Source organism: Podarcis tiliguerta (genome assembly GCF_965153285.1).
Source record: "Podarcis tiliguerta genome assembly, chromosome: 4".
NCBI lineage: Eukaryota > Metazoa > Chordata > Lepidosauria > Squamata > Lacertidae > Podarcis > Podarcis tiliguerta.
The window spans coordinates 68,816,482-68,834,166 of NC_139537.1; the positions used below are offsets into that span (position 1 = coordinate 68,816,482).

Here is a 17,685-nt window from a genome sequence, read left to right on the forward strand (position 1 = left end):
TCCCCTTGTGGATGCTGCAATGCTGTCAAATCTCCACTTTAAGACTAGGGGGATGGCACTGGTTCTTTAAGGAAGAATCTGCAAGTCCCGGTAGCTTTTGAGTTGTTTCAAACCCTGAATTGACTGCTTTTGCAGAAAAACACACTTCCACGCATTCAGAAGGTATTGACAATCGTGCTAACAATAGCCTATATTCTCACATCCTGCTCCTTGTCTACCTGAACATCTCCTGTCGCTGTTACCAGCGCCCACTCTGCATTCAACACTCTTATTGATCCAGGCAAAAGTCTCAGTCAATCATTGCAAAGTGATATTGCTGAATTTTAACAGTTTTAGAAATGGCATGCTGCTTCCTCGTTTGAATTCCAGCCATGCTCTCATTTCAGGCAAGCAGAAAACGATGCACAAGCAAATAACTGTCTAGCACCTTTCACTTGGGTGCACAGCCATGGAAAGCATCTAAAATTACTTGTCAACTGACAAGACACGCAAGCCTGTTTCATTCGCATCTTGAACCAAGCAGGACTACTTTGCTTTACAGTATCAGCCCAGTAAAGTAAATATATTCTAGAGAGCAATATTTGTGGAGTCCTGTAAAATATATAGTATAGTAATTGGACATATTCTGTGAATGTAGGGTTCCATGGTGTTGTGAGAAGATGAAGGGCAGCCATTTTGGAAAATGGCCTCCCTAGACTTCCCTTAACATGTTCAAGATGTCTACTTATGTTTATATTGTATCAAACCAGGGGTTTTGCCTCATGTAGGTCAGCCATAAAATTCCTACATTGGTTTATTCCAGAGACAGGATTAATAATAACCTAAGAATTACAGCTATGTTTCATTTTAAAAGCCACTCCTAAAGTCATTTAAAGGCCTGCTGAAATAAAAGTGTAATGAGAGATATGGTCAAATGAACTCCTCAAACAGGCTCAGGCATGGAAATGCATCACCTGCAAGTAGAGATGGAGTAGAAAACTGATTTTGTTTCTGTTTTAATTCACACTTCTTGAACCAATATGCAAACCGAAATACAACTATCCTTCAAAATTTACGCTTCTTTGAATTTTACAATAGTGTTCCCCAACCAAAGAATACATACAAAAATCATTATATTAGAGGGGAAATGCGCATAAAAACATATATATTAGTGAAATATATTAACAAAAATTGCTTGCAAAAATGTGTTAATTAGTAAATGTATTAAAAAAACCTCACACTGACAAGCTGAAGAATATTCACTAGGTTTTTTGTTTCATTAAAAAAAAAACAAATTTACAAATTGCTGCAGAAATGCAGAGAACTGAATTTAAGACTGGAAAATTTAGAATCTTAGAGAACCAAAACTGACAGATTCACCCATCCTTACCTGCAAGTTTTGTTCAGATCACCAAGACCTCTCTTTTTTTTTTTTTTTTTTAATTCTTTTTATTGAGTTTCTCTTAAGAAAGAAAAAAAAGAAAAAGATCAAAAAAACAAAAACAAAAAACTAATCAACAGATTAATAAACAATATCCATACATAACGCATGAATGACATTCATTACCATTTTTGTCCTTTTCCTTAAAGCATTATATTTTTAAATATTTAAACCTTTTCCCTACACCTCCCTTGACCTCCTACCCTCCCGTTTTCGGGTTTCTTAATAAGACCTCTCCACCAAGTAAATGTCCCTCTTCTTTCATCTTAAACTATACAAGACTATGGATGAGTTGCCACTTGGTGGTAAGCTAAGGAAAAGCCCTAGCTGTGCAGATTACAGCCTGCAGTTCATATCCCATCCTTTCCCAATGAAGGTACATGACAACGCCCGAATATAAAATGACAGCTACCTGAACATTATTGCAACATTATGTATTTTTGGTTGGGTATTGCTTTCCTTTAGCCAGTTTCTTACATATCTCTAGATTGTTGAATCTGTAGAACAGTTCTATCTTCAAATAAATGGTATCAGAAAAATATATTTTTGTATGTACGTATACCTGGAAATATAGCATGTTACTTTAAAACTATGGAATGAGATTCCACTTACATTTCACAAGGAAACACTCCACGATAATGGAATGTTTGCTCTGCAGAATTAAGGAGCAGGGTGTTTACAGTGGATTTGTCTTGGTTTTAGCAACTTGACCTCAGTGCTGAACTTCATCCTTGAATGTAAGTGGAGAAGTGCTGGCCAGCATAGACATTTCAGAACCAGTCACAGGGTACAGCTGAAGCATAGAAGAGCAGCACCATCTAATGGCGAATGTGATACTGTTTTGTGAGAAAAGCGTTGATTTGTTTTCAAGCTCAGTGCCAACTTGCTCACTTACTTTCTTAGACTTTTCAATTTACATTGCCTCCCCAGCCTCATTGCTTATAATGTCACCTGCCAACTTAGGATGACACTTCACGTATCTGATGTGATGAAGTAGACTCCAATTCACCAAAGCTATACTGAATAGCTTTAAGGTAGCCTCCTCCAAGCTGATATCCTACAGATTTTTTTGGATTGCAAAGCTCTGGAGGGCATCAGCTTGCAAGAGGCTGCTTAGAAGTGCCAGAATGCTCTTTGCTTTGACTGCAACAGACTGTCCCCCCCAAATCATTACACAATACAGTAGCCCATAGATCCATCTTCCAGGACAGTTTTGCATTTAAATAAGTCCTGCTCATTAGTTATTTCTATTAACTAATCCAAGGTTTAAAGTATTTAATTGATAAGTCTTTTCTTTCATTCATTAACGAGTTGCCATTTGCAAAATAATTCATTTCAGAGAATTTTATTATAGAGCAGGGCTAGTCTGAACAAAAAAATAAGATATCACCATCTGTCAAAAGGTTTTCTTTTGTTTCATTTATTTTTGGAATATACCTCCAATATCAGAACAATGTGGTGTTCCTTAAGGGGTGAATCACGCTCCAGAAGTGAATTAACACATTTTTAACTATTAACTACTTTTGTTTTCATTACTGTGTATTTTGTAATAATGTTTTAAACTTCTGTTAGCCGCCTTGAATCCAAATTTGGGAGCAAGGCGGGATATAAATACATAAAATAAAATAAATAAAACAATTAAGTCTCATTCTTTGCAGGAAGAGGCCATGGAGCCAGAGTGGAAGAGACATAGGGACTGGATTTCTATCATGAAGCCAGCAATACAAATGTCCGCTTGACAACTGCACACACAGAAATGTGCAAGAAAACATACCCCACCATTTACCAGACCCCATAGCAGACTTGGAATTTGCTTTACAACATGTGAGCAAAGTGTCCTCTGGCCACTGACTCTATCCTAGCCCTCTATCATGACCCACCATCTCATTGACCCTGCATCTCCTGTACGTCTGTCTTAAGACATCTCCCTTCACCTGTGTGATGTTTTCATTTCCCTCACTAGATTAGCATTCCATGACTGATTTTTTTTAACACTTCACATGACATCACAGTGGCCCAAACCAATGACTAGTAGAATATACCTACAAATACTCACTATGTGGACTGCAAGGCATACTTAAGCTGAAAGGGATTCTAGACTGAAAAGGCCAAGCAGGCACTCTCTTTCCCTAGGCTGCAATTAAATAAATTAGTACTGTAACATTTGACAGTTATTAGATTGCTATTGATATTATAATTGCGACTGTGCGTTAGATAGATATTTTTAACTTAAACCAAACCCTATCATTATTATTCTTGCTTTATTTGCCACGTCTGATAATAAAGCGGCAGAGACTGTATTATTTTCTTCCTAAAATGGCATCATACAGCTTTCCAGTTTTCTTGATTTCAATCTCCCTGAAGCCAGCTGCTGTGAGGAGGCTGCTGTACTCTGCAGGGGTCCGCTCTTTCCCTTCAGTCTGAACCAACATATTAATGGAATAGAGCTGGCTTTCCAAAGGCCCACTCCTGTCTTCATTCAGAAGTGTTTCGACTAGTAAAACGCCGCCACCTGGTTGGGGAAAACAAGATTCATTTTGACACATTGCCCGGCCTCATCTTAATCCTATAATGGGTCTATAACCTCAGCCTAAGATTTCAAGAAAAAGAGAGCACCCAGGAATGAAGATGGAGCTATGTGAAACAGAACAACAAGGATTTAGACCAGTAAGCAAAGTATGGATCTCTATACTCTTCCTATAAACCAGAGCTAGCTAATGTGGTGCCCTCCAGATACTGCGGAACTACAACTCCCATTATCCCTGACATTGACGCTGATTGGAGTTGGAGTCCAAAACCTCTTGAGGGTGCCAAGCTGGCTATCCCTACTATAAACTGAACATCTTCCATTAAAGTAAAATGATGTATTGTTGCTGCCATTATAAAATAACCAAAGACTTTTCAAGACGTTATGGAAAGGCTAAATTGATTGATAAAAGGAATGACAACGCCAGGCTCATCATGTCATACATGTGACCATTGTGAATTCTATAATATGACTTGTAATTGTGCTGTTTATCTTTTCTTTCTTTTTAGTTGGTTTTCTAATAGTGTTTTTATAAATTGTAATTGTTTTACTGGTGATATGTTAATTATTCTATATGATTTACATTGCATTTGTAAGCTGCTTTGCAATTCACTTGAATGGAAAGCAACACAGAAATATAATCAATCAATCAATCAATGTGTAGAAAGAGAGATGCCAGGATATTCAGCCTGCTATCACAATGCCACTGCCCCCATGTCCATTTAGTCCTTCCGTAACTTCTGAAAGGGGAATACAACTACAACTGCCACTAACATTTCAGCTACTTTATTTCTAATGTCAAGGAAAAGCTACGTAGACAAACTTAGGAGTTTGTACATGCTTGGTGGGATTTTTGAATATTTCCTCCCCCTTTTAAAAGCAGGTTCCCATAGGCTATCACAACTATTTTTGAAACCCTTCTGAAAGGGTGGCAAGAGAAATGCCTGCTTTGATAGTAGAAAAAAAGCTTATCTGTGCACATGGGACTAGCTGCTTGATGTTTTGAATCTCGGCTTTCTTTTTTAAAAAATAGCACAAATAGAAAGGATCAGTAACAGTTGTAGAAAAACTCAAGAATGAAAGAGACAGCTGCACAAATAGATATCGTTCCCAGTGTGTTTTCAAGAAACTTCTTATCGAGGGATATCTTTAGAGCTTCTTAATAAAATCTGTTTGGGGAACATTTGGTGCTGCAGCTCACCCCTTGATAAAAAGTTTCTTTGAAGTATGTTGAGAACCAATAACTTCCACCCACCTGCACAGCGATACTTCCAGTTTCTCTTCTCTCTCTCTCTCTCCCCTCCAGCCTCAAACAGCTTGTAGCCCTCCAGTACAGGTTGAAGGGCTACAGGGAGAGGAGAGGAAGGAGAAGCCTTATTGCATGAGTGCTACTTGCCTAGCCTGCCACCAATTCCACCACCCCTCCTTCCTTGCAAGAATGCTAAGTGACAAGCTGACGTCACAATTAATGGAAAGCACTGAGCACATTCAACAGTCCCAGAGAGATAAAGGCACTTGGTTTTTTGAAGTGACGAATGCAATGTATAGCCAGGCTCTTGTACATTATTATATACGTGTGCGTACCAGTTTTGCAAGCCTTCTGCACCTTTTTGAGAAGCTGCACACATTTCTCATCTGCCCAGTCATGGAGGATCCTCGCTAAAATATACAGGTCAGCTTCTGGAACTGGGTCTGCAAAAAAATCTCCTGTATCAGGCAGAAAACAAACATTAATTTCTGATTAACTGAGAATCCAGCATGTCAAGAAAACATGGAATGGGTCCAAAGTAGCTGAGATCAGAAGAAGATTCGCTGGTGTTTGTTTTCATGCTTGAGCCATCATTAAAGTTCTTGGGGGGACAGGGGACAGGTTTTGTAACTGTTGAGATGCACCATGTGAATAAAAGCATCTAAACTACATGTTTTCTATTTGTTGGACACAAGGCATGTGTGAAAGAAGAAACAGTAAGTCCAAGCAATACAGGCACTTTCTGTATTGGGTTCCATGTGAAGATGGTCTATCCCAGGGGTCTGCAACCCGCTGCTCCGGAGCCGCATGTGGCTCTTTTACACCTTTGCCGTGGCTCCGGGGCGGATACTAGCGAGGGGAGGAGGCGCATTGTGCGCCCCGACACTCCCCACTGTGGCGGGCGCTGTACTGGCTGTGACGTCGCATGGGGGCGGTGCATGCGTTAGTCACGCACTGTCCCGACGTCACCTTCCCGCCCGCTGTCAGATCGGAGGGCAGCGGCACGCATGCTTTAAATGTCGCAAGGGTTTTGCGGCTCCCAGGTTTTTTTTTCTTCGGAAACAGGTCCAAGTGGCTCTTTTTGTCTTAAAGGTTGCAGACCCCTGGTCTATCCTGTAATTAATTCAGAGAATAGAGGTTCTAATATTATAATTTAACCTATTTCATTCTTGAACAGCATGGGTGGTATACAATCATGTTCATTAATTTTAATGGGTCTTCTCTGATTAAAAAGTAGCTGAATATCACCCAGGGTCTTGGGATTTTAAGAAACATTCATGCAAGCAGCCCAAACATTTTTCTGGAAGAGCCAACTCTAAAAACCATCTAGTGACTTATGTGTTAGGCAGTGAGAGCTTTTGCAGTCACACACATACATATAAGCTCTAGCTCAAGGTCACACTTGTATGACCTTCCGAAATGTGCAACAAATAAAATATTTCAAATGTCAGGAGGAGGAAATAGCCTTAGGAAAAAAGGCACAGTATTAAATTATGGGGCTACTTTCTAAGGAGAGGGGAAAGGAATTTACAGTAAAGAGCAATGTTCTCCCCCTCATCCTAGTTTTCTCAGGAAACACAGAAGAAACCACCATCTTTACCTTCATGAAAAGTGATCCGCTGTTCCTCAGAGGACACAAAATGCTTCTTTGCTGTTTGTACTACTTTAGGCAGGTCGAAAATTGTGACTGAACAATTTGGATATAGTGAGACACATTCCTGGGCTAAAGCACCAGCGCCTCCTTTTTGAAGAAAAAGGTAAAAAAACAAACAACAAAAAACAGTAATGAGTTCAGAGGAGGAAGCGGAGGTGGAGAAAAATAACTAACCAACTAACTAACCATATTAGCACAGCACTATTTTGTTTCTCAAATCCTTTTTTGAGTATGGATGGGCCTGCCTCTGGGTTTCTTACCATTTCGGGCAGGGAATGATGCCTGCTTCATCTGAAGTGGCGTAAGAGTTTTGACAGTCTTGGCCTGGACAGGACCACACCCCAAGCTAAGGTCCCCTGGTATGCATCCAGCATGAATTGAGGCCACATTCCACAAACCTCTTTGATGGCACAAGGGGTGCTGGGACTTGAAATCAGCTCTGCCACTACTAACAGGAGCCAAGATACACAAGGAAATATTTGGTTCCTCTACAGAGAAGGCCCTCACTAGCCCCACTGAGTGCTGCAAACTGCACTTCCAAATCCTATAGGTATCACTGAGGCCAACATGGTTATGTACTAGAACACGCCAACCACTATAGTAAGGTCAGGTTTGGACAGCTGCCCAGTAAGCACACTCGTACTGCTGAGTACTGGATTGCCTCAAGCTGCCGTATGAGTAACTGCTTGCAACTTCTAAAATTCATGCCAGTCCATAAAATAGGCCCAGTGTATTTTTAATGCCTTCATTAAACCGGGCAGTTATCTTAAAGTGCAAGTTTTTCCATGCAAGATTTTAACATTTCTGTGTGTGTGTCAAAGGAAAACTACTGAAACATATTAAATGGCACTTACCTCCAAGATCGTATATGACAGGGAACAGAGAAAGATCAAATGCAGCTATCACATCTCTGCCACATATGCTCCAAATTGCATTCAATCCATACATGAATTTTATCATTTCTTCCTCTGATCTAGAGATTTGAAATTGCGCAAGCAGTGAGCTCGTTGCAAATGCCCACAATGATTTACTGCTATGTAAAAGACATGGGCAGCTTTTCTGCCATCCTGATTAAAAGAAGTGCATATTCTTTAACACACCCATGAGATCTTTGTGCAGATGGCCCCATTCATTTATGTGGAAGGAGCAGCTCTGCAAATGGACACATGGATCTGCTGTTTCTATTGCACAAGCAGAAGAGCTTGTATATGATTGTGCTCGGAAAATCTCTTAGGAAACCAAGAATTGGACCATGACACCCTAGCCTTAGTTAGCCATATACTATTAACCTCCAAAACAGATTACTGCTGTGTGCTCCCCCCACAGTTTAATGACCTTCACACTAACCATTATTGCCATCAAAAGCAGTGTGCACACAGAGACATTTGATCAGGGGCAATCTATTGTGTTTTAGATTAAACTATTATAGTGGAAGCCTTACCTGTACAGTGCTTCGAAGACATCTTTTGATGAAATGCCAAACGCTCTCTCATATTGGTTTTTCCCCTCCCTTAAATTAAGGAGGGAAATTCTTGATAAATTCAACAGCTAACTTTAAAATGTCATTTATATTACATAATACTGCCATACTCAAGAAGAATCCTGAACAAAAGCCTAAGAATGTTTGCATTATATGTTGCTTATAGAGTTCACTTTTTCACAGGAGCAGTGGATCCTGAAGTAAGCTAGCTTTAAAAAAATAATAATCATCAAAACATTCCATAACCTCCCATCCTTCCTGGGAACCTAAGAGACAGAAGTATGCTTATATATGCCTACATTCCTAGCTGTATCAAGAACCATAAATGCAATTTAGCGATGCCAGAAATGACCTCTTCTGGAATACAAATTTGCCCAGCTTATCATTCTTAACAATATTGCAAATCAAGCTTCTCACCCCCCCTAGGTCTTCTCTGATTTGGAATGTAAAACAAGATTCTGCACACACACACCCAACACAGACCCCAACTATTCAGTGGCCTTGACAACCAAAGCCAGATAAGCTTTGTAGGCACATGCATGAAGAAGAAGAAGAAGAAGAAGAAGAAGAGGAGGAGGAGGAGGAGGAGGAGGAGGAGGAGGAGGAGGAGTTTGGATTTGATATCCCGCTTTATCGCTACCCGAAGGAGTCTCAAAGCAGCTAATATTCTCCTTTCCCTTCCTCCCCCACAACAAACTCTCTGTGAGGTGAGTGGAGCTGAAAGACTTCAAAGAAGTGTGACTGGCCCAAGGTCACCCAGCAGCTGCATGTGGAGGTGCAGAGACGCGAACCCAGTTCACTGATTACGAGTCTACCACTCTTAACCACTACACCACACTGTGCCCAATGGAACTCTCACAGCTGTCTCTGAACTGTGTGAGCCAGACAACCTAACCAAGCAGCCTTTTGCTTGGCACGTATAATCTGCTTTGGGTCAATTACTTTGATTTGTTCCTTGCGAAGGTTTCATGTAACTGATGTTTCTCACCCAGCTCTAAAAACCCTTTCTTTCCCCACTGAATGTATTTACACGGTTGTTGCTGTTGTTTTGGCTGGGAAAGGTGGAGGTAAATTTCAAGGCAGCTTTCTTCTCAAGCAGACATAAGATAAGGTGCCTATCTGCAGAGCACCACCAGTGAACATGTGCCAAGAGAGATCTCTTAGAAAACAGATGTGTGTTTTTTCCCAAACACATGACGAAGCTTGTAATTGCCAAGTGCATTCTTAATTGAGCCAAAGGGAATTGTTCCATCACTGGTGCACATGGGTGATACAGGATGATGCTTCTCTGCCAGAGCTACGCTTGATAGTTGTTTTGAATTGAAGGGAAATATGGATTTAGTTCCGCCTTATACTCCTTCTGAAACAACTGACAGGTGTTAAGAGGGTCTCCAAAATGTCTTGAGCTAAAGTGCCTTCCCATTTTTTAATATTTATTGCTTTCTCTGGATTATGGCAAATGACCAGAACTTGAAGAAAATGGAAATTTGTTGGGAAGCTTCTACTTGGAAACTGGGCATCTTAAATTTGCATTAATTTCAACTGAACTTGGAAAATCCTCTTTCACAGCTCCCAACCATCCATGATAAAGAACTTAGTATTACTAACAACAGCTACTTCAAAGAAATCAGTAGAACCATATGGTGGTCCTCATTCGCTGAAAAATCCACCCCAATTTCCTTTGTTTTCTTCTGGCACAGACAATAGAATCAACTGGTATCTCAACTCCTTCGTGCCAGTTCCTCATTGCTAAGTATCCTCCTGAGAATTCTCTCAGTAAATAGTGCTGTTATGACAAAGCATTCCCTAGCTGGTTTCTACACACCTGCAAACAATGAATCTTCTTAAGTGTTAACAATATCACAATGCTACCACTTGGTGTGTGGTATAAAAAAATAAAGTAATAGTGTAACAATAGTAACTCTATACCAGTCCTGTTTGAACTATTATCACTTCAGCATTCAAAAGTAAACAGTAGTTTTCCTGAAAAAGATCAATGCAAAGGGAATAATGCAGTGGTTCACTGCAAGTTTTTACAAAGGTTTCATTTTTCAATTATCAACATAAACTTCCTCATCGTTCACCTTACCTCACAGCATCTGTCAAGTAGTGCCAGCACAAATAGATGGTTTTGGAATAGTACATCAAGTTATGATACTGAGACTTCGGACTTGATTTTGTGAGGTAGAGATTTGATATTTCTGTGTTTCCATAAAATGCTGAAGAGGAAAGAAGGCAAAGTCAGTACTGTATTTAGCACAGTGGTGATGATATCTGTGGCACCATCATCTTAAGAACAAGAATAATGCATCTGCACAATTTATTTGTCCAACTTAAAGCAGTTTTTGATACAATCTTCTTAGAAATCTACACTGACTCTGCTTGCCATTTGCCAAAATATATGTCAAATTTGGGGATTTAACAGCATCCTTGTGCAGCTCAAGGTGAAACTGCCTGGAAGCAGAGAGAGATTAGATGCCCTCTTGTGTATGCGCAACACACACATTCACCCTTGAATGTTTCACAAAAGTCTTTCTGTTTTGCAGGTGGGAAACAGACAATCATTTTAAAAAGAGCTGGAAGTGGTTTGAGAATCACCTTCCATGGTGCATTCATATATATATATATATATATATATATATATATATATATACATACTCTCGCATGTAGCAAACACAGCTTGCAGATTATCAAAACAATATAGAAATAGGAAAAACCTATTTACCAAAGCTGAAAGACAGCTGAGCAGGTGAACCAGAACCAGCAATCTCTATTTCAGATTACCTTCAACGTCATAATAATAATAATAATAATAATAATAATAATAATAATAATACTTTATTATTTATACCCTGCCCATCTGTTTGTTGCCCACTGGCAAGCAGAAGGCTCCAGGCTCAATCCCTGGCCTCTCCAGACAGGGAAAGACTCTGCCTGAGACCCTCAAAAGCCAACACCAGTCAGGATACTAGGGCTCAGTAGATGGCTTGGACAACCTTGACCATTGGCCATTCTGACTCAGGCTGATGGGTGTTAAGGTCCTAAACATTTGGAATACCCAGGTTGTGGGCAGGTGGTGTAGGCAGCTGGTTCCTTCCTATATTCTTAAAAAATGTTATGGTCCGTTTCTAGGCACATAATGTGCAGAGGCCAAAACAGGGGTGGCTGGTCATGTTAGATTCCTCTGACACGGTTACCTCCTTCCTTTCTCACTTCTGCTCTCAGCAGCTTTAAACCCACACAGGCATCTAGCAACCTCTCCATTCCCTGGAAGCTGCTGCCCAGCTGCTCTGCAATGGCCTTCGAGGTCAAGAGATCTTCTGACTCTCTCAGCAGATCAAATACTCCCAGCTCACAGGCAGCAAACATCACCTAAAACCAAAGGAACGGGCAGGGATGAAAGAAGCAAAGAGAGAAAGCACAGCAGCGGTTAACAGTGCAGTGACTTCTCAGAAGTAAGTCTTATGGAATTCAATAAGGCTTGCTCCCAGGTAAGCAGGGTTGGTTGGGACGGCAGCCTACAGTTGAATGGCAGAAATAATTTTAAATGCATTGTTGAGTTTCATCTAAGTCTTTATTAAACTAAGCATACATAGTCTGAATGCATATTTTTGTTGTGGGATTTTTATTGTTGTCATAAGGTAAAGGTAAAGGGACTCCTGACAATTAGGTCCAGTCATGACCGACTCTGGGGTTGCAGTGCTCATCTCGCTTTATTGGCTGAGGGAGCCGGCGTACAGCTTCCGGGACATGTGGCCGGCATGACTAAGCCGCTTCTGGCGAACCAGAGCAGCGCATGGAAACGCCGTTTACCTTCCCACTGGAGCAGTACCTATTTATCTACTTGCACTTTTACATGCTTTCGAACTGCTAGGTTGGCAGGAGCAGGGACCAAGCAACAGAAGCACACCCCGTTGCGGGGATTCGAACTACCAACCATCTGATCAGCAAGTCCAAGGCTCTGTGGTTTAACCCACAGCGCCACCCGCGTCCCGGGTGCCATACATAATATTACACAATAATACACAATACACAATTGTTGCCATAAAGGTAAAGGTAAAGGTAAAGGTACCCCTGCCCATACGGGCCAGTCTTGGCAGACTCTAGGGTTGTGTGCTCATCTCACTCTAGAGGCTGGGAGCCAGCGCTGTCCGCAGACACTCCTGGGTCACGTTGCCAGCGTGACAAGCTGCATCTGGCGAGCCAGCGCACCACACGGAACGCCGTTTACCTTCCTGCTGGTAAGCGGTCCCTATTTATCTACTTGCACCCGGGGGTGCTTTCGAACTGCTAGGTTGGCAGGCGCTGGGACCGAACGACGGGAGCGCACCCCGCCGCGGGGATTCGAACTGCCGACCATGCGATCGGCAAGTCCTAGGCGCTGAGGTTTTACCCACAGCGCCACCCGCGTTTTTATTATTGTTGCCATACACAATAATAAAAACAGTATGTTGAAGCCACAGCTGCAAGTAGATGTCCTGATTGTTTTTATCCTGGCAACAGACTCCTTTTAAAAAGAGCAACATGACCTATATACAGTATGTGCTTGCTTCAATATCTAGCTTTACCTCAAATTTTGAAGGGATAATTTCCCCCTTGGGGCTAGTTCAAAGTTATTTATTGATGATTCTCTAGCATCTTTAAAAACTTTACTTGTTCCCAGCTTCCTTGTGGGTTTACAAAACCTTTGCATTTTTCTATTGATTGGAATTGCATATCGCCTACAGAAGAGAATCTCTCTTTTCCCCTCTCTTTTAAAGAAGGTTCATATTAGGAGTTTTCCTATTTCATACCTGTGAAGAATCTCAAATGTATATCAAAATGGAACTGTGTTGACACCTCTTGCTCTCTTTCCACAGCGAAATACTGTTGTTAAGAAACAAGGCTAGCTTCTTCCTGGAGGGCACAAGCTGTAAGCACTAAAGCAACTGAGCTCTTTCTACAAGCGGGCACTGAAAAGGTGGGAAAACTCTATGTGAGGTTTACTTTTAAGTGACATCTTTGCTTAGTGCTGGATTTTTCCAAATTTGATATTCAGAGAAAAGTCAAAACCTGCTTTGCTTTTAACCTAAACATGTATGGACTTTAGATTACCAAGAAATGATTGCAGGTTTGGAAATTTTAGTTTATAAGGAGCCCTGGTTCAATTGGAGATGATTCAAATGGTGGGGTTTAAGATTATTTACTTTGATACTGGTTTAAATTTCATTCATGGCATTCCTCCCAGCACATTTAGTTAACACCTGTTGTTGCAAGCTGTTGAACCCAAAATTAAAACAGATAAATTAAAAGATTCACCTCTATAGATATTCTAGGTTCTGCACACATCCATAAGAAGAAGAAAAAAAGCATCATTTCCTAGTTTAAATTTCTTTGAGGCATATCATTTGTGAACCTTACCTTTGATATTAAAAATCCATTCTGGTACTGAATTAAGAGACGAGGATATTCGAGGTCCTCTGCGGAGCTCATTTTTGTCCACTGCACTGTGAGAAATCCTCTTTCCTTCTTCATTTAAATAAGCCTCTTTAGCCTGTAGGCACAGATGATTCTGGGTAGTCCACTTTAACTGTACTAATACCACTCCAGACATATTTAGTCTTATTACCACAAATGTGCTGACGCAAGCTCTCCCTTCCAGGGGATGCTGTAGTCAGTTTTCGAATTGAAAACACCACTAGCCAAAAGAAGGGTCTGAACTATTGTTAAATATATTAAAACGTGACCACCAAATAGCTTCAAGTGTGCAAGACCAGTTGATTGTGCAAAAGAGGCATTTTGCATTCTTTTTATTTATAGCTTTTATATATACCATGCACGTCCAACTCCCAAGAGACTGTGATCTACTCCCAGTATAAAGAAACTGGCAGTGATCTACCCATTGCCATTGGAGGGAGGAGGAGTGTGGGGTGGGTGGGTGGATTGCCCAGAGTTCTTCAGCTTTTATTTGTTAACTTTTGGTAAACTTTATTTAATCCCATGATCAATAAGGGTCCCGTGATCTACCAGGATCAGCCAGGGATCTATCGGAAGAGCATGATCTACTGGTTGGACATGCCTGGTATATACCAACGACTCAATGATGTACAGTAATTTGGTAACAAAGGGTTACAACGAAACAAGTCATTCTGTTAGCACATGGACTTCCATGTTTGGAAGAGATCTTCTCAGATCTGCTCTGGAGGGTTGGGGGGAAACCCAGAACAGATTTTGGGGACACACAAGGAGAGAGAAAGGTGATGGGAACTTCCACTGTGCAAGTTTAAGTCTTTGCACTAAGATCAGAGGTGTGCCTAGACCATAGCTGTCAACTTTTCCCTTTTTTTTTTTTTTTTACAGAAATTCCCTTATTCCGAATAGGATTCCTTGCAAGAAAAAGGAAAAGTTGACAGCTATGACCTAGACTCCCTTGCACCCTTGGCAAGAAGCTGTATTGCTGTCTCTGAAGTTGCGAAAGTCCATGGACCAGAAACTAAAAATGTTTGCTTTTGTCTCCTTTTGCACTCTGCCTGTGATTTCCTCCACAGCTATTGGGTTCTCCTCCATGTCACCCATCTGTCTCCCTGCCTCCTCTTGCTGCTTTGCCCTTCTATCTCCATCCTTCCTTTTTCCTCCTCCTGAAACTCTGGCCTGTTCTCTCTGTCTTTCTTCCCAAGCCCCACTGGAGACTTGACTCACACTGCTAACGGCAGTGATGGCTGACTGGGGAGGTGGCCCCCATGCCAGCAATCGGATTCCTCCACTGAGGCACTCAGAGAAGCCTGTGCGCCTCACCCAGCAACCCAGAGCAGCAGAGGAGCGACCCAGGTGTGGTGTTCGTATGGAGCCCCCGGTCGTCTCACGGACTATTGACCCGTACACCACTAATCTGCTGCCACCAACCAGGTCCTCCCCGGTAAAATCACTTCAGTCTCAGTCCGGTTCTCAAGTTAATAAAGAGGAGTGTGTTTTATTCCAGACACAAACTTTTACGGCATTCCAAACGTTGTTACTCTTTACTTTCTTAGTCTTATTTTCCTCTCTCTATCTCTTCTACCTCCCCTCACTCAAGAACCCACTGCCCTGTCTCTCTGTTACCAACTGCCTGCCAACTGCTTCTCCAACTGCCTTTCCTAACCAGCCAACCCACTAAAACCAACCAACTACCCACCAACAACTCCCAACAACTAACTCAAACCTCGGCCTAAGCCCCTTTTTACACAGATAGGCTCCACCTTCGGCTTTCCTATTGGTCTATATTTTAAACCCTATCTCTCCCCCCTGTTCAAACATTTTCTAAACGAATGGGCAAACGCCACACCAGGGAATACACAGACAGATGGGTGGGCTCCTAGCCTCACCAAGCCAGAGTAGAGAGGTCTGATTTTTGCAACCTCCTGGGCTTGTGCCCTTGGCAGAGGCCAATCTGATCAATTCCTAGGTATGATGCTCCAAGCTAAAGTGGAACAAGGCCTTGCCAGCAGTGGCCCCAGTAAAGGATTTTGATTCCAATTAAAGTCAAGTTGATAGGACAAACACTAAAAGAGATACCTGTGGGGTTGTCTGAAGTGAGTAGAAAGGGCTGAGGAAAAGGAATAGTGAATACAGTGGTACCTCGGGTTACATACACTTCAGGTTACAGACTCTGCTCACCCAGAAATATTACTTTGGGTTAAGAACTTTGTTTCAGGATGAGAACAGAAATCGTGCTCTGGCGGTGCAGCCGCAGCAGGAGGCCCCATTAGCTAAAGTGGTGCTTCAGGTTAAGAACAGTTTCAGGTTAAGAACGGACCTCCAGAACAAATTAAGTACTTAACCTGAGGTACCACTGTACTTTGCTTCTCCAGTTTCTGGAAAGTCATCAGTAGAGGCCTCAGACTAACCAGCCTGATCCCTCAAAATAATCCGATTAGCCTACTGAGATATGGCTAAGAGAATAAGCCTTGAATCTGCTGCACCTCTGGTGTCAATTCATTAGATTACCTTAGACAAGCCAATCTCTTTCAGCCTCAGCATCCTCCCCTTGAATCTGAAGTATGATTATTGCATGATTATTCCACACAGAAGACACGTGCTATAGAAGGAAGTAAGAAGCACATGGGGCTTGTCAACCTGGGAAAGAAGCCCATCTAGAAGGAGGAAAACCTCTTTAAGGAAATTTTAAACCTCTGCTGCCTTGCAGGATATCTTTGGGGGAATAAAAGGCTCAGGACCCTACACAAATCCAAAGTGGAGTCCCTAAGACAGTTGGATGACAAATTGTGCACCTCCTTCCAGCAACTCCTGCAGCCAAGCTGGTGCTAAATGTATCTCTGTGTTTTCTTTGGACCACACCAGCAAGTCTGAGAAGAGCATCTTCTTGTCTGGGCAGCTCAGGACCTCCGTACCACACTGCCCAGGCTTGTGCCCTGAGGTGGTCACTTTGGTATTGCTAATGCAGCCTTTTGACTTCACCCCTGGAGGCACACTCCATTGTCTCTTGAGACAGATGGATGCCAACAGTGAGGTTTCTATGCATATGCAGATAGATAACATTTGGAAGGGGCGCGGGTGGCGCTGTGGGTAAAACCTCAGAGCCTAGGACTTGCCGATCGTCAGGTCGGCAGTTCGAATCCCCGCGGCGGGGTGCGCTCCCGTTGCTCGGTCCCAGCGCCTGCCAACCTAGCAGTTCGAAAGCACATCAAAGTGCAAGTAGATAAATAGGGACCGCTTACTAGCGGGAAGGTAAACGGTGTTTCCGTGTGCTGCACTGGCTCGCCAGATGCAGCTTGTCACGCTGGCCACGTGACCCAGAAGTGTCTGCGGACAGCGCTGGCCCCCGGCCTCTTAAGTGAGATGGACGCACAACCCTAGAGTCGGACACGACTGGCCCGTACGGGCAGGGGTACCTTTACCTTTACCTTTAACATTTGGAAGAGTCAACTCCCTTTTCAGTAAAAAGAAAGTAATTTTGAAATCTACATTATAGATAGATGGTAGATAGATAGATAGATAGATAGATAGATAGATAGATAGATAGATACAGATGCAAACAACACTTTCCTGCTATGGCTCAAATGGCATCTGTCTCTTTAGGAGGCCCAAGATAATCAGCTGAAAAGATTTACTAGAGTAGTGCATCTGAAAGAGGATTGAAAGTTCCAATAACTAAACTGATTGAACACATTGCAAAGGTTGCACAAGCTGCTTTTTGTCCTTGATTATTACCATCTAAGCTCTCATTAGAATATGAAGAAGATAAAACTAGAGTTTGGTTGCGTTTGCCAAGAATATTTTAAAGTGCTCAAACCTAATGCCCAAAGTGCTTGTTATGAAAATATTTTCCGTTTTTGTGGATACCTCTGGTTATCCCATCTCAGAACGAATATGGTTGAGT

The 17,685-nt window shown here is 41.9% G+C and overlaps 1 protein-coding gene across 5 annotated transcripts; it reads right to left on the minus strand.

Moving 5' to 3' along the window:
- Window positions 1-2,749: 2,749 nt before the first annotated feature.
- Window positions 2,750-16,378, minus strand: ASMT (acetylserotonin O-methyltransferase). Of its 5 annotated transcripts, none has more exons than XM_083438029.1 (9): window positions 16,293-16,378; window positions 13,731-13,863; window positions 11,528-11,702; window positions 10,420-10,549; window positions 8,292-8,360; window positions 7,705-7,823; window positions 6,797-6,937; window positions 5,532-5,654; window positions 2,750-3,932 (listed from the first exon to the last, which is right to left on the minus strand). In XM_083438029.1, the coding sequence occupies exons 2-9, from the start codon at window positions 13,842-13,844 to the stop codon at window positions 3,721-3,723; spliced, it is 1,083 nt and encodes a 360-aa protein (XP_083294155.1). In that variant the 5' UTR covers window positions 13,845-13,863; window positions 16,293-16,378; the 3' UTR covers window positions 2,750-3,720. The 5 variants fall into 5 exon arrangements, with proteins under 5 accessions (XP_083294155.1, XP_083294156.1, XP_083294157.1 ...); XM_083438030.1 differs by lacking the exon at window positions 16,293-16,378 and adding an exon at window positions 15,861-15,879; XM_083438031.1 differs by lacking the exon at window positions 16,293-16,378 and adding an exon at window positions 14,730-15,598 and having other exon boundaries at window positions 13,731-14,623.
- Between the last annotated feature and the right edge of the window lie 1,307 nt (window positions 16,379-17,685).

Coding starts and splice junctions, on each gene's coding strand:
- ASMT (XM_083438029.1), bottom strand. CDS start 13,844: ATGAAGAAGGAAAGAGGATTTCTCACAGTGCAGTGGACAAAAATGAGC. Junction 7,824..8,291: donor GTCTTCGAAGCACTGTACAG/GTAAGGCTTCCA, acceptor TCAAATCTCTAG/ATCAGAGGAAGAAATGATAA. Junction 3,933..5,531: donor GCAGAAGGCTTGCAAAACTG/GTACGCACACGT, acceptor TTCCCCAACCAG/GTGGCGGCGTTTTACTAGTC.